Genomic DNA, 22,756 nt, shown 5'->3' with positions numbered 1-22,756 from the left:
AGGGAAAGGGAGGGAGGGGAAGGGAGGGAGGGGAAAGGAGGGAGGGGAAGGGGAAAGGGGAGGGAAAAGGGGAGGGGAAAGGGGAGGGAAAAGGGGAGGGGCAAGGGGGGAAAGGGAGAGGGAAGGGAAGGGAGGGAGGGAAGGGAGGGAGGGAGGGAAGGGGAGGGGTGGGGGGGGGGTAAGTGGTAACATAAAAATAGAGAGAAAGAAGGGATCACAGTTTCATGCCTACCTTGAAACATGCCGTAATCTGCTCTGCTGTAATCGTAAGGCTCTATGACTCTCTCCTCCGCTTCCCGTACATATTGGTTGCCATGGTGATGACCTCTGTCTGCTGCCCCCGTGTCCCCCATGCTCCTCCTCTCAGCATGTTCTCCCCTGCGATCCTTCTTGGGCCTGGGTGTCTCTCCACTCGGATTGGCAGAATGCTTTCTCTTCTTTGCAGATGTGTTACCCTTTACAGATTTTAAAAGGGAAAAAAAATGTTTTTAAGGCAATCTTAAAGTCATCATTTAACAATGTTAAACAAGGCCCAGCATCTGTTATCAGTGTCTGTGATATGGTGTAATATTGAAGCCCTAAAAAAGTGTGCTTCAAAATGATCATGAAGTGCCTCAAGAAAGTAAAAATCTGTTAGTGACAGGTTGTACCATACTCATTTTACCCAATAGACTGTACTGTCACGAAAACTGTTAGGAAAACGCAAAATTTGATTTCGATTTTCAATCATAAATATCTTGATAATCAGACATGCGATTGGCTTGTGAAAGTCATGGGATTCACGTATGACCCAAAGGTTTATAATTATGAATGCAGCATGAGCTAAATTTTCTTAAAGGATCTGAGACAGTTGCCGAATCCCTTTCAACTAGTTGCCACAGAAAAGGCCACAATACAGAAGTATTATGGTCTGATGTGAGCAGATAAATTAGTGCCTGGAAAGATAATTCTGGTAGTTCAGGTCCTTAGGGTTAATTTAATAGTTAACAAAAATTTAAATATGATACAAAAGGATATTTACCATCTGTCTAACTGGGACGGCTTCATCTTCGGCCTCCTCCTCCTCCTCTTGCTTCCTCTTCTTGGCAGCATCTGGGTTAAAGACGATGGGAGTTTCGTACGTTCCTGGATCCTGGTTCCGTCCTGGTTCCGTCGGAGGCTCCTTCTCCGCAGCTGGTTTGGGCGTGGCTTTCTTCATTATCCACACTGACAGAGGCTGGAAGGTGGAGATCTGGAAAGGCAAAAAAAATATCAATGTATAATTGTTTTAATATTACACAATTCCTGTCAATAATTTTGTTCCATACCGGTATGTACAATCCTACGATGACCGACTTGAATAAATGTTTAGAGCTCTACACTAGAGAACAAATTTAAAATCCATTCTTCTTAAATAAGTTAATTTCATTATGTTTTTATATAATGAGCACTTTTAATTCTCATCCTTAAATTGGCTCTCAATCTTTCAAATTGTTTCTAATGTTATTCTAGTACCTGATTCGTACAAAAGTCTAATATTAAAGTAGAGTCAAATTAACACAACATTATGCATATATACCATTATGGAGTAACACATTTAATAAGCATCCACTTCTGGGCAATCTTTGTGAATGCTAACATTCATAGTATGTAATTCTCAAATATAAATTTCAGTAGGATTCATTTCTTTGTATCTGACATCTCATTGTATCTCTAAGAAGCTAGGATACGAGAAGAAGAAGCCAGACAGGTTTACCTATGCACCACTATACCACCACCACACAATGCAACAATGTGTGACAGCCGGCTTAATTCTCGCTACCCTAAATAGGTACGAAAATCTCGAAATTCGCGAGACGAGGTAATTTTCACTCTCTCGGGTCGTCACTACGACTTCCGGTATAGAGTCCCATCCCGCTGGCGCTAGCGCCTGTGTTCGCTGTGCAGAGTTTTCACGCACGCTAAAATCGATGCCAATCAGTGTAATTTGTACAGATTATAATATGCAATGGAAAGCTTCGGGCAGAATTAGTGACTTTAGCACAAAAGGCCGTTAAACTCTACCGTGAAAGAGAGGGTTGTGATCACGAACGCCTGCACAGGAAGCTGTAATGTCGAAAAGCTATCCCATAATGCAATGCGCGTTTTCAGGATTTTCCCCGGATCTCGGCAGAATCGCTATTTGGGGTAGCGAGAATTGGATGCAATGTAAACATAAATGAAAATGCAACAACAATGAAAATAGCTTATCAATGATATCATATATCTTCCTAAGATTTGTACTTTAATTCCGAATGACTTCAATTAAAAAATCAAGTAAATATTTCTTTCCAATGTCACCTCATTTTTTTAGAGGACCCTTATTTCATATTAAAATAATTACAAAAGGTCTTTTAATGAACCCAAAGAGATGGAAAAAAGTGTAAAAATTACAAAATAAAAACTTAAATTTTTTAAGCTCATCAGTACTAATGTAAAGGAGGGATTAGACCAGCCTGCAAGGTCACTGGACAGGTAGTTATCTCATCAACTCAGCTCTCAAATAACATAAGAAAAAGAAAATTATGGGGGACCAATGGTCACCGATTAGACATTGTTTGTTATACAGAGGGCGCAAGTACCTACAAGTAGTGCAGTGGGCCTTTAACTTTATCCCATGAAAGCATAGAACACTTACACATTTTTAAAAATGCACACCTGAGCCCTGTTGCATTGATGGTAACTTTGCCATCATTGGCAACTACCATGGTAACAGGGCTCAACAGCCAATCAAAATCAAGGTTTATACAGGTATTAACCTATTCAAGGCTAACAACAAAAACAAGAAAATGTGTTATATCCCCAACACTGTTCTACATGTACATCCACATTCTCCAATAAAGAGAACATTTGAACTTTGAACCCTAGACTCACCTCCTTTGATGGTGTAGTTTTGGTATCCATGGTGATCTTGTCCGCATCCAGCACTCTTTGAGCAATCTGCCTCACTTTGGTGGACGGCAAATACTGTGTTGATGAACAAAATAGAGAATTACAGTTAAACACTTTTGCTTCACACTTTGTTAAAAATTAAGCATGTTTATAATTTCTCTTTGTGTGTCATCACAAAACTACTAACCACTCGGTACATACAGTGTACTGCACGAAAGCAAAATGAAACTTTGGTTTAAAAGGGCTGCTTCTAAGTATAACTGACCACTGAAATGGAGGATCTAAAGGAGCAGTTGGTCAGGAAAATTGATTAATAATTTAGTGACATAAATCCTAGGGGGCTTAGAACAAATACCTAACCCCCTCAACCCCCCCCCCCCCACCCGCAATACGAAGAAAAAAATCCTCTCATTCTCCCTCTATACATGTATTATACCTAAAAGCCTTAAATCAATTCAAACCTAACAAACAAAGAAAACCATAACCTAAGTCTACCAGTAACCCTATATCTCTAGATGATATGGGGGGCAGAGCAAATTTCACTTAAGCAAAATGTCAAATAGCAGGTCGTCTCAGGTATTTGTGTGTAGAGTCATAAACATAATAGGGAATAACTACACATACATGTAGAGCACAGCATACATACTTATTTAGAATTGTATCACTTGGCACTAGCATTAGGTCAATGAGATCATAAAGAAATCATTATTTTGTATCATCCAAATAGCTTTCAGATGTTGTCTAGACATTTTGAATAGATTAATGATTTTGGTGCTACCCAACCTTTTTGCCCCCTTATCTTCAAAGCCTCATCACCTCAAAAAGTAGAATACAGGAAAACTAGATTCCCCGTTTCCGATCGATTTGGTGGCATGTCTGTCAAGAGTTGGGCCATACAATTAGCCGTAGCTCGCAGAAAAATTACAAAGAAATTGATATTTCAAATGTCATCTTTTATATTAGAAATGAGCGATTTGTGGAGGACGTGAATAATCTAGCATGAACAGACACCTGCTATTTTTCAATGAATCTGAAGTAATACGTGTATATAGATCATTAAGTGATTTTCATCCTTCACATTCATGTAAGGGCCATTCTCACTTATAGCAAATCTGCGCAGTTTGGTGCGTTTTTTCTGATGTGGAAAGAAAAACCTTATTAAAGACAACTCGTGAGCAAACACTAGCTAGCAGACTAGAGGTTCTTCTATCTTTGCAAGTGAACCGCTTGCGAGTTTACCAGTGTAAATTCAATGACAAATTCCTCAGAGTTTCTCACATGACTGCTGGTATTTCCTCTGTATGTCGCGCAAAAATTTGATCCGTACGAACAATCAGCACCATTGCTAATCAAAGATGATCATTAGCTGGTCATCAGTACAAGAAATGGGGAGATAACAACAGGTGAACAATGTCCATCATTGGGAAAAATTAAATTAAATATTAATTTAAAAAAATTCTGTGATGGTTCGCCCATTATAAGAACGCAAGTTGGCTGGGATCAAAATGCTCACAAGCGCATTAACTCTGCATAGTTTACTAGTGAGAATTGCCCGACAGACTCCAACAGGAAATGGATGCGGAAGGGCAAGGTCGCCAGATAAATGGCAAAATAGAGGCATTATAATTGAACACCTGTGCAGACTATAAAACGCTGGCGTTTTTAAAAATGCATAAATATTATTTTTAAGGCAGTGAAAAATAACAGACACATTTCATGAGGCACACATTCAGAGCCATAGAAACATGACAGCCATTTGCATAAAGTGTAGGCCGAACAAAGTTTAACCAAAAAGATGTTAGAAGAAGAAATTCTCCCTCGATCATTATTGTCTTCATATAAAATAAATACTTTTAGAAGAGATTTTATCATTATTTCTCTTTGATCGGATTCTTTAAACGTACAATATATTTCCTGTCACTTCAATTCCTTCATCTATCTACTACAGTACCCTAATTTATTTACAAGAATGCACCAAATAAAATGCTGATATAAATGTTTAAAGTTAATGTACATGTACAAATATTTGAAAACTTAGTTCACCTTGGTGATTCCATAGTAATTTCATCCTAAAAAGGCTCACTTTGTGATGTCAAGTAGAGATTTAAATAAAAACTGATTCAGCCCATCGCTACTATAGTTACTTTACTCTTCCCTATGCTTCAAATAAATATATTCTTCCTCAATATTTTTGTCATTTTTTAATGAAGCCGCAATCAACCAAATATCATACTCTGATGAAAATATTACATGCTGTCACATTAAACACAGATGAATGAAAAAGAAACATTTCTACATTGTAGTTGCATTTTTTTTTAGAAGGGGGGGGGGGGGAGGTGCTTCATTATGCAGAAAATGAATGAGAAAATTAAAATTAATCAAAATAAACAGCTAGCTTGCTGAACAATGCTCCACACTAACCCACGCCAATTCCAGATCAGTAGCATGAACATTAATGAAGCTATATTTGATGATCAAAATGTATACAACTACCCATTTTCTCAACATTGCCCACAATACAACCAACATGCTTATTAATAATTCACTGCATTAATCTGTTCTGCGGCTATTGAAATTGGATTTCATTGAGGAAATATTCATCCACTCTTTAATTACCTCGCGAGAAAAGGAGCAAGCCTGTTTCATCAAAATTTTGCGATATTAATCTGTCCTACCACACTCGGTGAAAGAAAGGAGCGAGACAAGAGCAAAGAGGGGAACGTAACGCCCCCATGCTGGGGGATTGATCACCGGCAGGGTGTTACTCATGCGCCTCTCTCCCCTGATATTGCCACGCCCGGTGGGGGGCGGCTGGGGGGTAGGGGCTTGCCTGGTAGAAGGAGAGTGTGAGATCCGAGCACAATGGATGTCTCTTGATATTGGACGTCGTCCAGCGTTTCAAGATGGATTTATCGGGCTCATGATTGCAGATGTTCTTACACATACGACTTCCCCCCGACAGCATCTTGCGGCTTAGGCAATTAGAAATTTAATCAAGCTTGGAGGATAGGACTATACTGTTATATATTGCCAACGACTCTGCGCCATGCCTTAATTCCTCTCTCTTGTCTCCGTCTAAAAATGGCTACACTTAAAGTTTCTGTCTTACTCACTATCTCTCTTCCTTCCTTCTACCCTCCTTTCTTTTTTTCTCTTTCTTTCTTTCTTTCTCTCTTTCTCTCTCTCTATCTCTCTCTCTCATTCTTTCTTTCTTTCTTTCTTTCTTTCTCTCTCTCTTCTTTCTTTTTCTTTCTCTCTCTCTCTTTCTTTCTTTCTTTTCTTTCTTTCTTTCTTTCTCTCCCTCCCTCTCTCTCTCTATCTTTCTTTCTTTCTTTCTCTTTCTCTCCCTCCTCTCTCTCTCTTTCTTTCTTTCTTTCTTTCTTTCTTTCTTTCTTTCTCTCTCTCTCTCTTTCTCTCTCTCTTTCTTTCTTTCTTTCTCTCTCTCTCTCTCTCTCTCTCTTTTTCTTTTCTCTCTCTCTCTCTCTCTCTCTCTATCTTTCTTTCTTCTCTTTCTTTCTTTCTCTCTTTCTCTCTTTCTTTCTTTCTTTCTTTCTTTCTTTCTTTCTTTCTTTCTTTCTTCTTTCTTTTTTCTTTCTATCTTTTTATCTTCTTTCTTTCTTTCTTTTTTCTTTCTTTCTTTCTTTCTTCTTTCTTTCTTTCTTTCTTTCTTTCTTTCTCTTTCTCTCCCTCCCTCTTTTCCCCAATCCCGCTTCTCTCTCTCCTACCCCCTCCGAGAAAAAAAATACATCCTCCTCTTTAAATAGAGATGTAAGGAGGTCTCGTTTTCCTTTCTTTTAACAAGTTAATGCACCTGCATGGATATGTAGTCTACAATAGGACAGCTATTTCTCATGTATTAGATGTCTATCAATCAATCAGCCTATCCCACGCATACATGTACATTATTATAAGTTCAAAATAAATATTTAAAAGCCAAAAAGAGTGGTATACATTGTGCATCTGTATAACTAATTAACTATCCATCTTACATTGCTCAAAAATAGCTTCAAGCAAAATTCATCACCATTACTATAGGACAAAAAAAAGAATTTGCATTTTGTTTTCCATATAAATTTAAGCAATCTTAATCCTTTTTTCACCATTTTATATCGATGGGTTCCATTGAGGAGAATAGGATCAAAGGGTACTTTCAAAATTCAGAGCCAAAACTTGGCATGAACGTAGTTGCATTGGTATTTTAACAAGCAGGAACAGACGCCTTGCCACCCCTTCCCTAGCCCAATCTCTATCTACCACTCTCTATCTATCTATGCATTTTTTCTGTCACTTTCTCTTTTCCTCTTTATGTCCCCCCCCCCCCCCCCTCTCTCTTGATATATTTATATTTTTCCTTCCCAATTTTCTCCCAATTTTCTCTCCCTCACAATTCCAGATGTACAGTGAAACCTGTCTATAAAGACCACCGAAGAGAGACAAGAAAAGTGGTCTTTACAGGCAGTGGTCTTTATGTACAGGTGCTAATAGTACCTGTTTCAATGATAAACCATTTTCAAGGAAAACAAAAAATGGGGTCTTTGAAGACAGGTGGTCACTAAAGCAGGTTTGACTACATTTCCTCTATTTTCCACACTCTCTCTCTCCTTTTTAATTTAAATCTGTCTTTATTCCCCCCCCCCCTTTTTTTCCCTCCTCTCTCTCTCTCTCTCTCTCTCTCCTGCTAACTCTCACTCTCACACACTTCTTCCTCCTTCTTCTTATATCTCTCTCTTTGCCTGATGGAATAAACCCGGGAAATCATGCTATGCATAACAATAACAAATTTCGCATCCCACATTGAATCACGAATGATATTAATCACTCATACATGTAGGTGTGATACATTCGATAGCTGGGGCAGGAAACCGGTCAAAATTGCACTCTGTAATCACAGCATGAAACATGGAAATTAAATTTCAGCATGCATCTTCCTCAGGTTGACTGGTTAAGGTCTTCAAAGATCTTGGAGACATGTTTACTAGATGTTCACATAGAGGGCAATGTTTTGCTGCTAGCCAATGTTTTTAGCTTGCTCTTCATCAGGACACTAATTTTCTTTTTTTCCCCCACCTTGGAGATTTCAGTCAATATTTGTTTGTGTTTGATCTGTTTTACATTACACTTATAACTTTGTTTTGCAATTTTGATTTCATCTTACCAATGCTAAATAATTTCTGCAAAAGTTGATTTACAATATGTATTTTAGTTTTGTATATGCTTATATCTCTCTATATTTTAAATTTGTTTGTAAATTGAACATTTTCAGCCTGCGAGCTGCTTGTTTGATGTGTTTTTGCAATAAACCAAACCAAGATCTTTAATAGCATACTCAATGAGAGCAAAGAAGCACAGAATGACTATTCAGCTGTAAATGGTTGCATGAAAACATTCATGAGTCTCTCATTGGGACAAAAACTGTTGCATTACTTCTTGTCTGTATGTACTATTTTCCATTCTTTGCTTTTTTTAAAATTAAATTTGAAATTAAATTCTGTCAAACATAATGCAGCCTACAGTATGTTGATGTATCACAAAATAATGTTTTACTGAATTCAATACTTGTAAGGCATAAACAGGTTATTTCCATCCTTTAATGTGCTACAGTATGTAAAAGATTTTTTTATACGGTATTTCTTTTGCTGAAGTTACTGAAATCAAAATTAAAATTAAACTCAGTCAAACGTAATGCAGCCAACAGTATGTCAATGTTTCATAAAATAATGTGTTTACGGGATTCAATACTTAAAGGGCATAAACATTTTTTTAAATACTTAAATTTGTTATGTCAAAGACTTTCAAAAAATTCTTTTGCTGAAGTTACTAAAAACATGAATGTATTTTTTAAAAATCCAAATTTTATTGGGCAATTGTCAATTTTTCACACCTAATAGAAATGACGGGACTACTGATAAATCCTTTGCTATAATATATAATCATTAAACATTAATATCAACATGTCAGTGATTAAAATAATCGAAATAATAATCATTATCATCAGTAGCAGAGAAAAACGTTTTATCATCCTTGTTACCATCACCCCCAACATCACCATCACAGTCATAATGATCATTGTATCTCCATAATTACCATCATCATCACCATCACCAACAAACCATATTCAATATCACTGCAATCATAATCATCTTCAGTTCAATCCTCCTCCTCATCATTTAATGATCATGATCAATATACCCCCATCATCATCATCCATCACCATCATCATCGTAAGGATCATAAGGATCAAATATTTTATATTTATGATCACAGGATTTATCTTTTGCATCTTTTTCGTATTTAATTATATATATCTTATGTAATTTATGTATATCGTGTATATTTATTATACCATCAACTAATGAGGAGAGCCTCCAACAGAAACTCAATTTCTCTTGGTAATCGTCAGGCATTAGTTGATGGCTTTTTTCCTGTTATTGTATTTATTATTGTAATTTGTTTTCTTGTGTTCTTTGTTATTGTTATATTCCTCGAAATGAAATGAAATTAAAAATAAAATAAAATGAAATAACTATTATTAGCAGCTGTTGCAGACACACACACAAAAAACACCTCAACTCCACTGTCACCCCCACATCTCAATATGTGCCAACTAAAGAGGGAGATAGACTTTCACTTGATTCAGAGCCAATCATACGCATACGGTAGTTTGGTCAACCCGATTTGAGTGTGACACAATATGGCGACTGCTGCTTTGTTGGGCAAGCAAAAAACTAAAGAATATACGCCATGTTGTTACCCATTGAAACTAAGTTGGCCAAACTCTGTGTATAGATGGCTCTGAGTTGATTTACATTTCAAGTTAGACCAAACATGTTACATCCAAAGCGACTTACCATTTCAAAGGGATTTGCAAACAATGCCGTCAACCGTTCAATTTTCTTCTGGGCTGCACTCCTCTTTGCATCCAACTGCTCCGCGGCACCACTAGAGGGCGTGTCAAAGATCGTGATAATGGGTGCGGCTGCAGAAACCTTCGCCAAGGTCGCTGTGGAGCCACCAAAGAGACTGGAAGAGGTCATTTCAATTGATGGCCCTGGGGAAAATAATTTAAAGGAAAATAAGTTTTAAAAGCCCATATGTACTAGTTTGGCCAGGGGGATTAGACCTCAGGCTCCCTGCAAGGTCACTGACAGGTGGTCAATTAACATAAGAAAAAGGGGATCATGGGGGACCAACAGGCACTGATTAGGTATTGTTTGCTATATAGAGGGCGCAAGTAGCTACAAGTAGTGCAGTGGGGCTTTAAAATCTGAAAAATGTCCAGTAATTAAGGAAGCATATTATCTCCGACCATTTTCTTGACGTGCTAAGGAATGAAGCCGAAGAAGGTCACATTATTCGGAGTATATGGTACATGTGTCAAAGGTCGACAGTGGCCGTCCACCATTCCTTACATTAGTCGGCCAAATAGGAAAAAGGTCAATCTAAAAGTTGTAATAAGTTAATTTGTACGAAAACAGAATATCGAAAAATGGAAATAAATCAGACCAATAATAAGAGACTCATTAGGATTTGAGATCACTATTAAAATCGGTGTGAATTTCACATTGGCACTTTGGTCAGTTGATTGTGACGGAAGTCACAGACAACTCGCCTGTGTGTCTTGTATCAAAATATCATTACTCTCAGTTTTTCTCCTAAATTTGCCTTCTCCCTTGGGGCACTATTCTAAATATATCATGGTCCATTCATGGATAACATTAACAATGGGTACTCTTGATTCAAACATTTTGAAATATTGACATTTCAGTCATTGAGTTTTGAAACAATTGGGAAAGTTGTCCGTCACTATGTAACAGTGACATACTGATTCAGCCCATTTGAAGTGCCCATGCGTATAGTGACTACATCATTCTTATATTTTGTCCTATTTCATTCCAATTTTCACCAGTCTACTTCTCTGATATTTCTGCTTTCTTTAAGAGTAGCTGTCTACTACGGTTGGATTTACCTCTGACAGGGCTGGGATATTTTCTGTGAAATTTTAGATTCTCAATAACTTGCAAAGACACTCATGATGCATATAGCTGGAAAGTGGAAATATAAAGACTTCAGAGGATTTTTTTCTGGCAGCTTCGAGCGAACAGGAAAGAGGAATCTTGAATGTATACTTTATTCATAACAAAACAGGAAAAGAGTCTTTAATAATAAAACACCACTAAAGCAAATAGTTTCACCAACGTCACGGTCAAAGACCTTTATCAGACCGAAACAGGAAAAACAATCTTAGTAAAATCAAGCTCGTGCCAAGTTTACTAAAGGTCATTGACCGCCAGTCAGTGAATTCAGTAATTTTTGTTCTCAATTGTTTTTTCCTGGGTGCTTTTTCTCCTCATTATCTCCCCCCCCCCCCCCCCAATTTGTTATTGAGGCATGGCCACGAACCAAACGGAGCAAGTTTACCAGTGCATTTTTCCTATGGTGATGATAAAGTTCATCAAAAGTATTGAAATATCTAAAGAACAAATAAAGCACTTGGATCTAGACAAGGCATTTTGATCTCTATTATTAGGTAAGTGCTATGATTAATAGCACTATTAATTAATAGTTCATGAATTAGTAGTTATCTTTAAATTTTGTCGTTTTATAATTGTAAAGCACAATCAGATTTTCTCTGAAGATGAAATGCACAATAGAAGGCTAGGTTATCATTATTACTATTACCCTCTTGATGCAGATTTTATCGAACTCATGCATTATGTTGTATCTGACATCTCATTGTATCTCTATGGTATGAAGCTAGGATACAAGAAGAAGAAGTCAGACAGGTTTATCTATGCACCACTATACCACCATCACACAATGCAACAATGTGTGACAGCCGGCTTAATTGGATGCAATAAACATGACACTAAGTCCACATTCTATTAATGCAGTTAAAGATAAGTTGAGTTCTGGTCGTGCGATTGCATTGTGAAAGAAACGTTGTGGAATCGATCAGAAAAGGTTGATCATCTAGCATATAAGTATTGGTGTGAACTGCAAGGTCCTGGAATCATCAAAATGATATGAAATTTGGCCCAGTCTTGGTAAAGTAACAAGCACTGAACACAGAAATACGTATATAGGACTACACGAACATGTGGCATACAAATCGGGTCTCATTTTTAAGCTGTTACCTGCCATATTTAGAATATGAAGGCATTTGAAGAGCCATGCTTTTCAGGGAACATTTTTATCTGATGTTCTTCCACACTTGCATAATAACAACGAGAACGTTCACAAATAATTGTTCAACTCTCCCCAGAACTCAACCTTCTCTTTAAACCATCTTTATTCCAGAAAATCAGATAGCTTAATTACCCATTAACCCAATTAATATTATGCTATTAGACACTTATGTCTAAATTTAACAAAAGGAAATCTTATATCTCAGTCTAAATTTCTGGGTTAAAACTAGACTTCAGACCCAGGGTCGAGTTTAAATTTCTGTAGAACACTGTAATTAAAGTTGCCCTATTAACCTGTTAAAGTGACTCGGTAACATTGCCTCAGATTCTGAAATAAAATCATGGATTTAGCTCATGCTGCAATCATAATTATAAACCTTTAGGTCATTCAGGAATCCCATGACCTTTAAAAGCCGATCGCCTTTCTGATAAATTTCATTTTTCGTTTTCCTAATAGTTTTTATAAAACTGCAGTCTATTGGGGAAAATGAGTATGGTAAAAACCGGTCACTCAAAGATTTTTACCTTTTTGAGGAACTTCATGATCATTTTGAAGCGCCATTTGTTTAGGGCTTTAATATAACACCATGTCGCAGACACTGATCCTACGTAGGGCCATGCATCTTAGATTTAACATTGTTAAACGATGCCTTTAAATTTGCCCTATTAACCTATTTAAAAAGGCTATAAAAAGTACTGTAAACTCTGTAAGTACTACACTTACAGGATACATGTAACGTGATATTTACTGCAATCTAAATGTTAACAATTAATTCATGTATGAAACATAATCTTCTTTAGTATCGTATCTATTAATGAAACAATAGTTTCAGTTATGGGCTCTTAACGATTTCCTGGGTATCTATCCCAGACTGGCAGACGATTTGCTTTTCTTCTTCCTTCCTTCTCCGCCCCCTCATCGATTGACAACTTGATCCGATCTCTATTGATTACTTTGTCTGCCTTTTAAGGTATCAGTTATGATAGGATTTATCCAAAATCAGTCCTAATAGTTGAATAGTGTAAGAATCGGCTGTAACATAAACTAGGAAAATCAGTTTTGTAAGCGTACACCTATTATCAGTGGGCGTATCGAAACTGTGGCATCAGGAGGGGAAAAACATCTCAACATATTTGGGTCCACATACTTTTCAGAGGAATGGAACTGGTTTGTGTTACAGTCAATGACTTACTTGAGGAAGAAAAGGAGACTTCTGAGAATCTGCCTACATGCTATGCCTTTCTTGGCCTGCTTACTAAAAGCGAGGCAAAATTTCTTTCCCTTCCTCGGTCAAAAAATCAATCAGGAACGGCAAATTGCCCCACTTGCCCCTCCTTCAAATACACTAGTGCCTATCATCCTTTAGGACAGTTTAACGCTTAATACATAGCAATTGATAGTGAGGTTTGTATTAATGGGATTCAAATAGACTTCCAAAATTACCTCCCTACAACATTTGCTGCTGAAAAATTAAATGTTTTACTCCATTAAAGGTAATACAAAGTTTTGGTATTGGGTAATGAATTTGGTTCAAATGAACATAATATAAGCATATGCAATCTTACAATATTCAGTGATCGTTGTCGCGGTTAAAATCGAGTCTAAAGTGATGAAATTGTAAATAATAAACTCTTTATGTTGTATAGCGCCCTCTCAAGGTCAAGATATTAATTTAGCTATAAAACAATGTTATTTGACTAAAATCAACCGATTTGCTATTACCGTTTGGAATATATAGATCAGATGTGCATATTCTGAGATTGTTATGGTCGCAGCTACCATTGTACGGCCGAAGGCGCTATTTCAAATTTATCAAAATTTACTGGGAGCACCGGTAAATATTTATATTTAATTTTTCTCGAAAGCAGAAGAGTTTTAGGGGCTAAATTTTTTAGTGCTTATAATACATCCATAGGGGCATCGAAAAATATCAAAATTGTTCAGAATCACTATCCAGCCAAATTTCAAAATTTACCAAAACTTTGTAATACCTTTAAAAGGATAATAGTTTGTATGCTTATACAAACTGTTTTCCCTAGTTTATGAACTTATATTCCAATATGGCATAGAGACAAAAGCTATTTTAATAACCATGTATCCTGGATGCTTTGCATGTTTTAGAGTCAAATTACTAAAACACTTTCCGCACTATGGTATGACTAGTGTAAGCAAAGGTCACTGGCAAGTGTAAAAGGAAATGCAGTGTGATCTCGGTTATTACTTGGATAAAGAGACAATTTCTAAAAAAAGATATTTCGAAGAAAAAACATTGTGTGAAGACTCAACAAAACTACAAAAATAACAGGAAATAGAAATTTATTTATGAACTTGTATGGGAAATCTTGCTTTAAAAATTGCAACATACAACATACATGTGTCTTGATAAATCAAATTTTCGGTCAACCAGAATATCTACTTTAGAACAGGCTTTCGATTTTTTGAATGATAACTATTCATCTTTTCATTGAAAAAGGAACCATGGTGTCATAGAGCAGAGGTGTCATCTCTTATAAACTAACGCCCCATGAAACAAACATTATTTTGCACCTGTTTAAATAAATAAATCACAAACTTTGCTATTTTTGTATAAACACTCAAGTTATCTAGAAATTGACTTGAACAGGTACTTCACATATATATCTCTTAGAAAATAATGAATCATATTTTGTTGAATTCCAAGATTCAAAATTCATATCACTTGGTCCCTTACCAGAGAGGTCGTTTGTTGATCTTTGACCTTCCTGGTGCACGTTGTTGTCATGGGGACAGTAGAGCAGGCTCTCCAGAGGGTCAATGAGAGGTGCGGAGAAGGTGTTGGTTTTGGAGGCAAACACCTCGCCCTTTTTAACCTGTAAAAGAAACAATAATATGAATCTCATTGTAAAAGTGAAGAACATAACCTTTGAACACAATCAGTAGTTTGCTAGCAACTTTCCAAAAACATTTGAGGTTTAAAATATTACAAGTACATGAACCTGTAATTTAGCTTATGCTAAGCAAATAGGCAAAGCAAACAATAGCATTTTAAACTTGAAATTACACTTCCCCTCTGAAAGTATAACTGTCATAAAAGTTTTGGAATGCGGTCATAAATTTTGTTCAAATGAACATATTGGAAGCATATGCAATCCTACGATATTCAATGAACGTTGTCGCGGTTAAAATCAAGTACAAAGTGATGAAATTGTAAGTAATAAACTCTTTAAGTTGTATAGGTGTCCCTCTTAAGATTGATATTACTTTAACTTTAAAATAATGCATCAGGCTACTTTGTAGCCAAGGCATAACACTGTTTCTTGACTAAAGTTGACCAATTGTCTATTCCCGTGTTTGGAAATTGTATATCACAACTACATACTCTGAGATTTTCATGGTCGCAGCTACCACTCTATGGCCGTAGGCGCTATTTGAAATTTACAGAGAGCACCAATAAATTTTGATATTCAATTTTTCGAAAGCAGAAGTGTTTTAGGGGCTAAATTTTCTAGGGCTCAAAATACATCCACAGGGGCATCCACATATATCAATATTTTAAAGAATCACTATCCATCAAATGTTCGAAATTCCCCACAACTTTGCATTACCTTTCATATATATCTATCCCACGATAAATACAATGGAGATTATATCTCTCTCTCCTCTCCAACTTCCTAAAACTGTTTGCATGTATTATGAAATTTCAATGTATTATCTGATTGTTATACTCATTGTATGATTTATGATTGGCTTAAATAAATAATAATTATAATAATAATATAGAGTTATTCAGAGCCTTACCTTGCCCTCCTTGTTTGCCTGGTAACCTCTCGCTTCTAAGATAAAGTGATAGATTTCATTGATGTTCTGCTTGACCAACGGGGGTACCGGATTGCAACACGCTAGGATGCCACCTTGGTCCCTGGATATGGAATGAATGAAAATATTAAAGACATCGTTTAACAATGTTAAATCTGAGATGCATGGCCCTACGTGCTATCAGTGTTTGTGATATTTGAAGCCCTAAAAAAATTGCGCTTCAAAATGATCATGAAGTTCCTCAAAAAAGTAAAAATCTTTGAGTGACCGGTTTACCATACTCATTTACCCCAATAGACTGTAGTGTTATGAAAACCGTTAGGAAAAGGCAAAATTTAATTTTGATTTCCAATCATAAATATCTTGATAATTAGACAAGTGATCAGCTTGTAAATGTCTTGGGATTCATGTATGCCCTAAATCAAGGATTTTTTTAAAGGATCTGAGACAAAGTTACAGACTCCCTTTAAAGATGTATAGTTACAGGCTCTCATAGGGAAATCAACACCACTTGGGTGTTTACCCGATAACGTGTGTTGTCAATCGCCAGGATTAGCCTTCAGTTTCATGCTCTACAGGCCTTTTGCAATGTTCTGTATTTTCCACCCAATCCCCTAATTGGTAAAGTCATTATCTCACTTTTCCCTCACCCGAAGACTCTCCCAAGAGACGAGGGGGGTATTTCTTGATAGGCCTACAGGGTTGCTGTGTGCAGACTTGTACACCCCTTAATGGTATTCCACCAAGTCTGGTGTCAGTAAATGATGACCTTCTTCACATGGAAACTGAAAACCATCTCACTTTAAATTTTGATAAAGCCATGGCTCCTTTCCTAATTTCTACAAACCAGACACAGATTAACCTGGCTCAAAATTTTCAATGTATTAGTCAATAATCCTCACATAAATGAAATAAGGATAAATATTTTTCATAAAATCTTAACAATCTTCATCAACTATGTTTCAATAAAAGACCCCCACCCCCCCCCAAAAAAAACACAACCAAGTCTAAAACACTTTCTTATGAACCATTACATATTAAAGATGTCTCAATACTAAGTATCCACAGAAGCATAAAGAGAAACCTTTAAAAAAAAAACTTTTAAAAAAAAGAGGGAAAACATGCGAGCCGCCATCTTGGAATTTGATTACAATGGGAAAAAAATGCATGCCTACATTATAATCCGAAATGGCGGCTCGCATGTTTTGCCTCTATTTTTAGACTATTCTATCAATTTCAAGGTTATTAAAAGAAACTAAATATCAACAAACATGGTCTACAACAACTCCAAATGACAAAAAAAAATCCCAGCTATGCATGCTTTTTTAGCATTTGATAGCCCAAAACTTGAACATTTTCGGCATTTAAAGAAGAAAAAAAAAAAAAAAAAAACTGCCGATAAGAATTTATTATCCGATTTCACCTGATCGGCCAACAGGGTTGCCTATAACATTTAACTAGGGTTTTAACTCAAAATGTGAAAATGCCTATATTCAAAGAGCATTTTCAGCTCCGGAAATTTGAAAAAAATGTATCTGACATTTCTATCTCTGCTATAGTATGAAGCTAGGATACAAGAGGAAGAAGCCAGACAGGTTTATCTATGCACCACTATACCACCATCACACAATGCAACAATGTGAAACAGCCGGCTTAATTGGATGCAAGAAGAAGTAAAGACATATTTTTTCTATGGACTGACCACATTAATCTACTTAAAGGGCAAGTCCACTCCAAAAATTATAAGTGCATTATAAGCCTCACTAAAATGTCTTAAGCCTCCTTGGAGTATAAAAGCCTTGCTGACACTTCGCAAATGTTTTGAATAGAAGTCAAATTCTTATTTCCAGGTGTATTACTAATATCTCTCACAATTTGCTTATTATACTCTTTTGGAAATTGCAGCCGATGTGTCTGAATCCAGTTCTACCATAGAACGCAATGACAGGAACCACACAAAATCGTCTTATACAAATATTGACTGCTCATGAGGATGATGGTGGGAAATATCACTCCCAAGGTGGTGTTTACACCGGCCCTTCTATCACCCCCTCGGCTTCGCCTCGGGGGTGAAAGAAGGGCCGGTGTGAACACCACCGAGGGAGTGGTAGTTCCCACCATCATCCGATTACAGAGCAGTCCATATTTGTTTTATATACCTCATCCTTTTTATTGATTCATGATTAGGTCTAGCTGTAGGTCTAGACCTAGCTCTAAAAACAGGAAACGAGATCAAGAGGAATTTACTAACCCAAATAAGAAAAATCCAACATCAAGTCCAAGGCAAGAGTATTGAATTCCTACGCGCTGCGCGTAACCGCGCGATTGCGGTAGCCTAGCAACTCAAAAAATTTGTGTGCGCAACTAATTCGCGGGAGGGGTTAGGGGTCCTATCCCAGGGTTTGATAGTAGCTATCAAACCCTCTGACGTAATGATACTTGATAGATCGAAATGCTCCTTGACATGTGATATAGTCTTGACCAATCAGCGAATGACAATCTATGTATGAGGTATATAATATATGATATCAACATTGTGTTACCCTTCCCTCAAAATTTACCATTGTGTGCCAGGCAGAAGGGGAGAAACATGGATTTTGGTTGGTAAAATTGGGGTATTTATTTGTTTTGTAATGCAGAGCTAAGAAATATTCTAGAATAAATTACATTCAATCATGATGAAAGATTTGACTGAAATGGGTTGCATAGATGTACATGTAGTCAAAGAAAGGTCAAATCGTTAAACTTTCGTACTTCTAGGAATGCTCATTGTTCAGTAGTACAGATGTGCTGGATTCTGACACACATTTGCTGGAATTGACAAAGGAAGATAATGATCAAATTTATGAGTGGTACAAGTTATAAACAAGGAGATAAGGCTTTGACTTTTAGCCACACATCCATTATCCATTATGGAGAGCCATATCATGATATGTAGCCTTAAAATAAAATATATTGAATAACGAAAAATAAAATATTTTAGACTATTTATAAATTCCACATTGAGAACATGAAATCTCCTTGATAATAGAAATTATGAATGATTTGATTCAACATCTTATGCCTTTTAAAATAATTTTACAAAATATTTTCATAGATGCTAACGGCTTTCCATAATTGTTAAGTCCAACTTAGAGATAAGTTCAACTTAGGATCTTTGTGAAACACCCCCCAGAGATTTATTTGAGCTTACTTTGGGAGTATCTCTGCTATCTGGAACAGCATGTGCATAGGAAGAATGTATCCAGTGCTCTCGTCCTCCTGCCTTGCTAAGCTGTCTCTCCAGGCAAACAACTTCTTGAAGGCATGCATCTGTTTGATGAAAATGTTAAAGATAACTAAATTTAAAGGTCAATTTATATAGCGCAGCTACTATATGAATATACTCTACTGCGCTTAATACAAGGTTTCATACAATTACCTCGGCTGTAGCTGAGTTGCCATGATAAGGCGCTAAAGCATTTCAAGGAATTAAATTCCTGCCAGGTACCCATTTACATCACCTGGGTTGAGTGTGGCAAATGTAGATCAATGTCTTGCCAAAGGACATTAGTGCCGCGGCGGGTCTCGAACAAAGAAACAACCAAACAAACAAACACAAAAAACCTGATTTAATCTTCATAAGATGCTCTGCCTTTATGCCAAGGGTCACAACTTCATTTTTGAAAAACAAACAAACAAAAATAACTGATTTAATAATTATAAGATGCTCTGCTTATATGTTAACGATCATCATTTTCTAATCTAAAAGGAGGTGGGGCGGAGTCCATCCTCTTCAAGAACAAAAATTTTGTCCTTTGTTTTTGTTTTGTTCATCTTGTTCAGTGAAAGGTACATATACGCTAAAATGCCGTTGGAAATTGCAGAGAACTACCATTTACCGCTGGTGCTTGTACAACTGTCTCTCTTCCCTGTATGCAGATAGCCAGCCTTATGCAGACATTGATCAATGACTTGTCCGAAAATGGAATTTTTTTTAAAAACAAAATTTAACATAATTTCACTAACATAAAAGAAGCACTCCCTCTCTGTCTTTTCAGTTGTAGCAAATGGTGCCAAATCAGGGCAGGGTACCTGTCTACAAAATCGACACTTACCTGTTTCTTGTTAAAGATCTTCCTGTTTTTCTGGAAGGCCGTTACGTGTGAATCATTCGTGAAGATGGGTTTGTTGTACCGCTACACAGGAATAAGGAATACAAAATTCATTAATAACACGTTTTTACATTTGAAACAGAATCGCTCAAAAATTCAAACAAACAAAAATCACAAAACTGTATTTAATTGCCCACAATTACTTGATTTTTCAACAGATAAGTCTTTTACAGAATGGAACAGTTAAGATGGGTCTATATTTATCAAAATAGTGATTCTGGTCTGTCAAAAAACACCAGGACTTTAAAACTAATATTATAACTCTCATTCACTGGCAGCGCAATTTTTGTAAATATACATTTATTTGAATTGATTCTTGGCTTTAGAAGAATAAGTCATACTAAGAGAAAAAATTTCTTTAAAGGGGAAGTCCACTCTGATATTAAGTTGTTTTCAATAAAAGCAGAAACATGAGAGAAACTAACTAGTGAAAGTTTGAGCAATATCTGATTTAAGATAGGAAAGTTATGAATTGTAAAAGTTGTCATCAGTGAAACACAAAGTGGCAACACTGTGACATATATATATATATTGCAAGCTCGCATGATTTATTTTGTATCCGACATCTCATTGTATCTCTGCTATGGTATGAAGCTAGATACAAGAGAAGACAGACAGGTTTATCTATGCACCACTATACCACCATCACACAATGCAACAATGTGCGACAGCCGGCTTAATTGGATGCAATAAACATGACACTCAAGTCTACTACGCAGTTAAAGATAAAGTTGACTTCTGCGATTGCACTGTGAAAGAAACATCGTGGATTCATTTCAGGAAAGGTTGATCATCTAGCATATAAGTATTGATGTAGATTGCAAGGTTCTGAAATCATCAAAATGATAAGAAAGTTGGCCCAGTCTTTGTTAAGTCACAAGCACTGTACACAGAAAGGTGTATATGGGACTGCCCTATAACTATCCAGTCCAGATAGATATAACAATTTACCAAATATATCAATTAGTAGGTGGTTTCCTGGCAAAATTTGTATCATCACGTATTAGTCAAAACATATTCTTTCACAGGGTTGGTAATAAGAGCTTCCATTTCATTTTTTGAGAGGGGGGCATTTCCAAAACTGGTCTATACCTCTAAGTGGATAACCAAAGCTCGCAGCTTCTTTGAACATTTATCCCCCCCCCCCCCTACCCAAATACCTCTTCAAAAAGATTTGATAGCACCTACCTGCACGCAGATCCTAGTACTTTGATCCAGCACGGCCCTGAGAAGATTCCTTCTATCATTGCCTCGTTTGATGAGTTCATTCTTCATTGTGTGGTAGATGTAGAGCAGGTAGTGGGTGTCTTCCCTTGCATAGTGCAGCATCTCTTCGGGTAGAGGCCTGCAGAAAGGAAACAAGTACCAAAAATTGTTATGTCATGAGTGCAGGTGACACCAAATACTCAATAATAATAATAAAAAAACAGTCAAACTTGTCTACAGCGACTGCCCAAGTGAAACAAAAATTTTGCTTGTTGTAGACAGGTGGTCTTTGTAGACAGGTTTCTTTAGTACATGTTTCAAAGAGAAACCATTTTCAAGGGAAACAAAAAATGTGGTCTTTGTAGACAGGTGGTCACTAAAGCAGGTATGACTGTAGTACACTTCTTCTAACTTCAACTATCGATCAAATACTATATATATCTAACCCAGCCATTAACCATAAACGTACCAATTACAACTCCAACTCTAACCCTATATCTTTGAAGATATAAAAATCAAAGCAACCAATCGGCCAAGCATAATTAAGTCAGAACGGAGAAGGATGAAAACCCAATTAAACAGTTAGTGTGAAAGCTTTGTAATAAACCTGTTTACTATATTGATGTTTTTTTTCCCTGGGGACCTAGTGACAACTTATTTCATTGAACTGCATTCAATGAATTAACAACAATATTTGGAATCCGGTCTGCATATATTACGTGTTGCTATGTCGGACAAGCCTCGGGCATGCTTTAGAGTTGTCAAGATCAACCTTCGTTTAAAACAGTATGCGTAAAATTTGAATATGGAAGTAAACCAGTCTATAGGTTCAACAAATTACCAAATCACATAAAAAACTAGAAGTGTGGAAACATCTGGGTGAATGAGTAAACAACCCCCAAAACAACCCACAAAGAAGAATTATTATTCATGACGTGCATATCCATTTACACTGTAACTCGTTAATGAACTTGTATCTGACATCTCATCGAACATCTGCTATTTTATGAAACTAGGGTACAAGATGAAGAAGCCAGACAGGTTTATCTATGCACCACTATACCACCATCACACAATGCAACAATGTGTGACAGCCGGCTTAATTGGATGCAAGAAGAAGTAAAGAGAGATGTATTCAATGGTCTGACCACATCAATCTACTTAATATATAAAAAGATGTTAAAAATTTGTTATAAATGCTCAGAACTGCGAGCATGCATCAATTAGCAATGCCAGTTGTAATGCCAAATTCCATATCACTTATTTCAAGGACTTGGTTTTATCATCAAGACAATTACAGTGAACCCGTCTATAAAGACCACCCAAGGGAGACAAGAAAAATGGTCTTTATAGGCACGTCTTTATGTACAGGTTCCTTTAGTACTTGTTTCAATGAGAAACCATTTTCAAGGGAAACAAAAAATGTGTCTTTGTAGACAAGTGGTCACTAAAGCAGGTTTGACTGGAAACTCCCTTTTACACTATTGACACTTGAACAAAATAAT

At 36.6% G+C, this 22,756-nt stretch overlaps 1 protein-coding gene across 1 annotated transcript in view; it reads right to left on the bottom strand.

Moving 5' to 3' along the window:
• LOC752404 (exosome component 10) overlaps nt 1-22,756 on the bottom strand; it is a 44,098-nt gene that overhangs the window by 9,089 nt on the left and 12,253 nt on the right. Inside the window, exons 10-18 of the mRNA XM_030979316.1 lie at nt 21,234-21,390; nt 19,989-20,069; nt 19,085-19,203; nt 15,874-15,994; nt 14,807-14,945; nt 9,759-9,958; nt 2,893-2,985; nt 1,022-1,231; nt 233-455 (exon numbers count right to left, since the gene is read on the bottom strand). Coding sequence (XP_030835176.1) covers nt 233-455; nt 1,022-1,231; nt 2,893-2,985; nt 9,759-9,958; nt 14,807-14,945; nt 15,874-15,994; nt 19,085-19,203; nt 19,989-20,069; nt 21,234-21,390 — 1,343 coding nt within the window. The remainder of the gene's footprint in view (nt 1-232; nt 456-1,021; nt 1,232-2,892; nt 2,986-9,758; nt 9,959-14,806; nt 14,946-15,873; nt 15,995-19,084; nt 19,204-19,988; nt 20,070-21,233; nt 21,391-22,756) is intronic.

This window comes from Strongylocentrotus purpuratus, unplaced genomic scaffold, assembly GCF_000002235.5.
Source record: "Strongylocentrotus purpuratus isolate Spur 01 unplaced genomic scaffold, Spur_5.0 spur5_contig_816, whole genome shotgun sequence".
In the NCBI taxonomy this organism is placed as follows: Eukaryota; Metazoa; Echinodermata; class Echinoidea; order Camarodonta; family Strongylocentrotidae; genus Strongylocentrotus; species Strongylocentrotus purpuratus.
The sequence above is the reverse complement of the archived record's forward strand: the minus strand, read 5'-3'. Positions and strand labels throughout refer to the sequence as shown.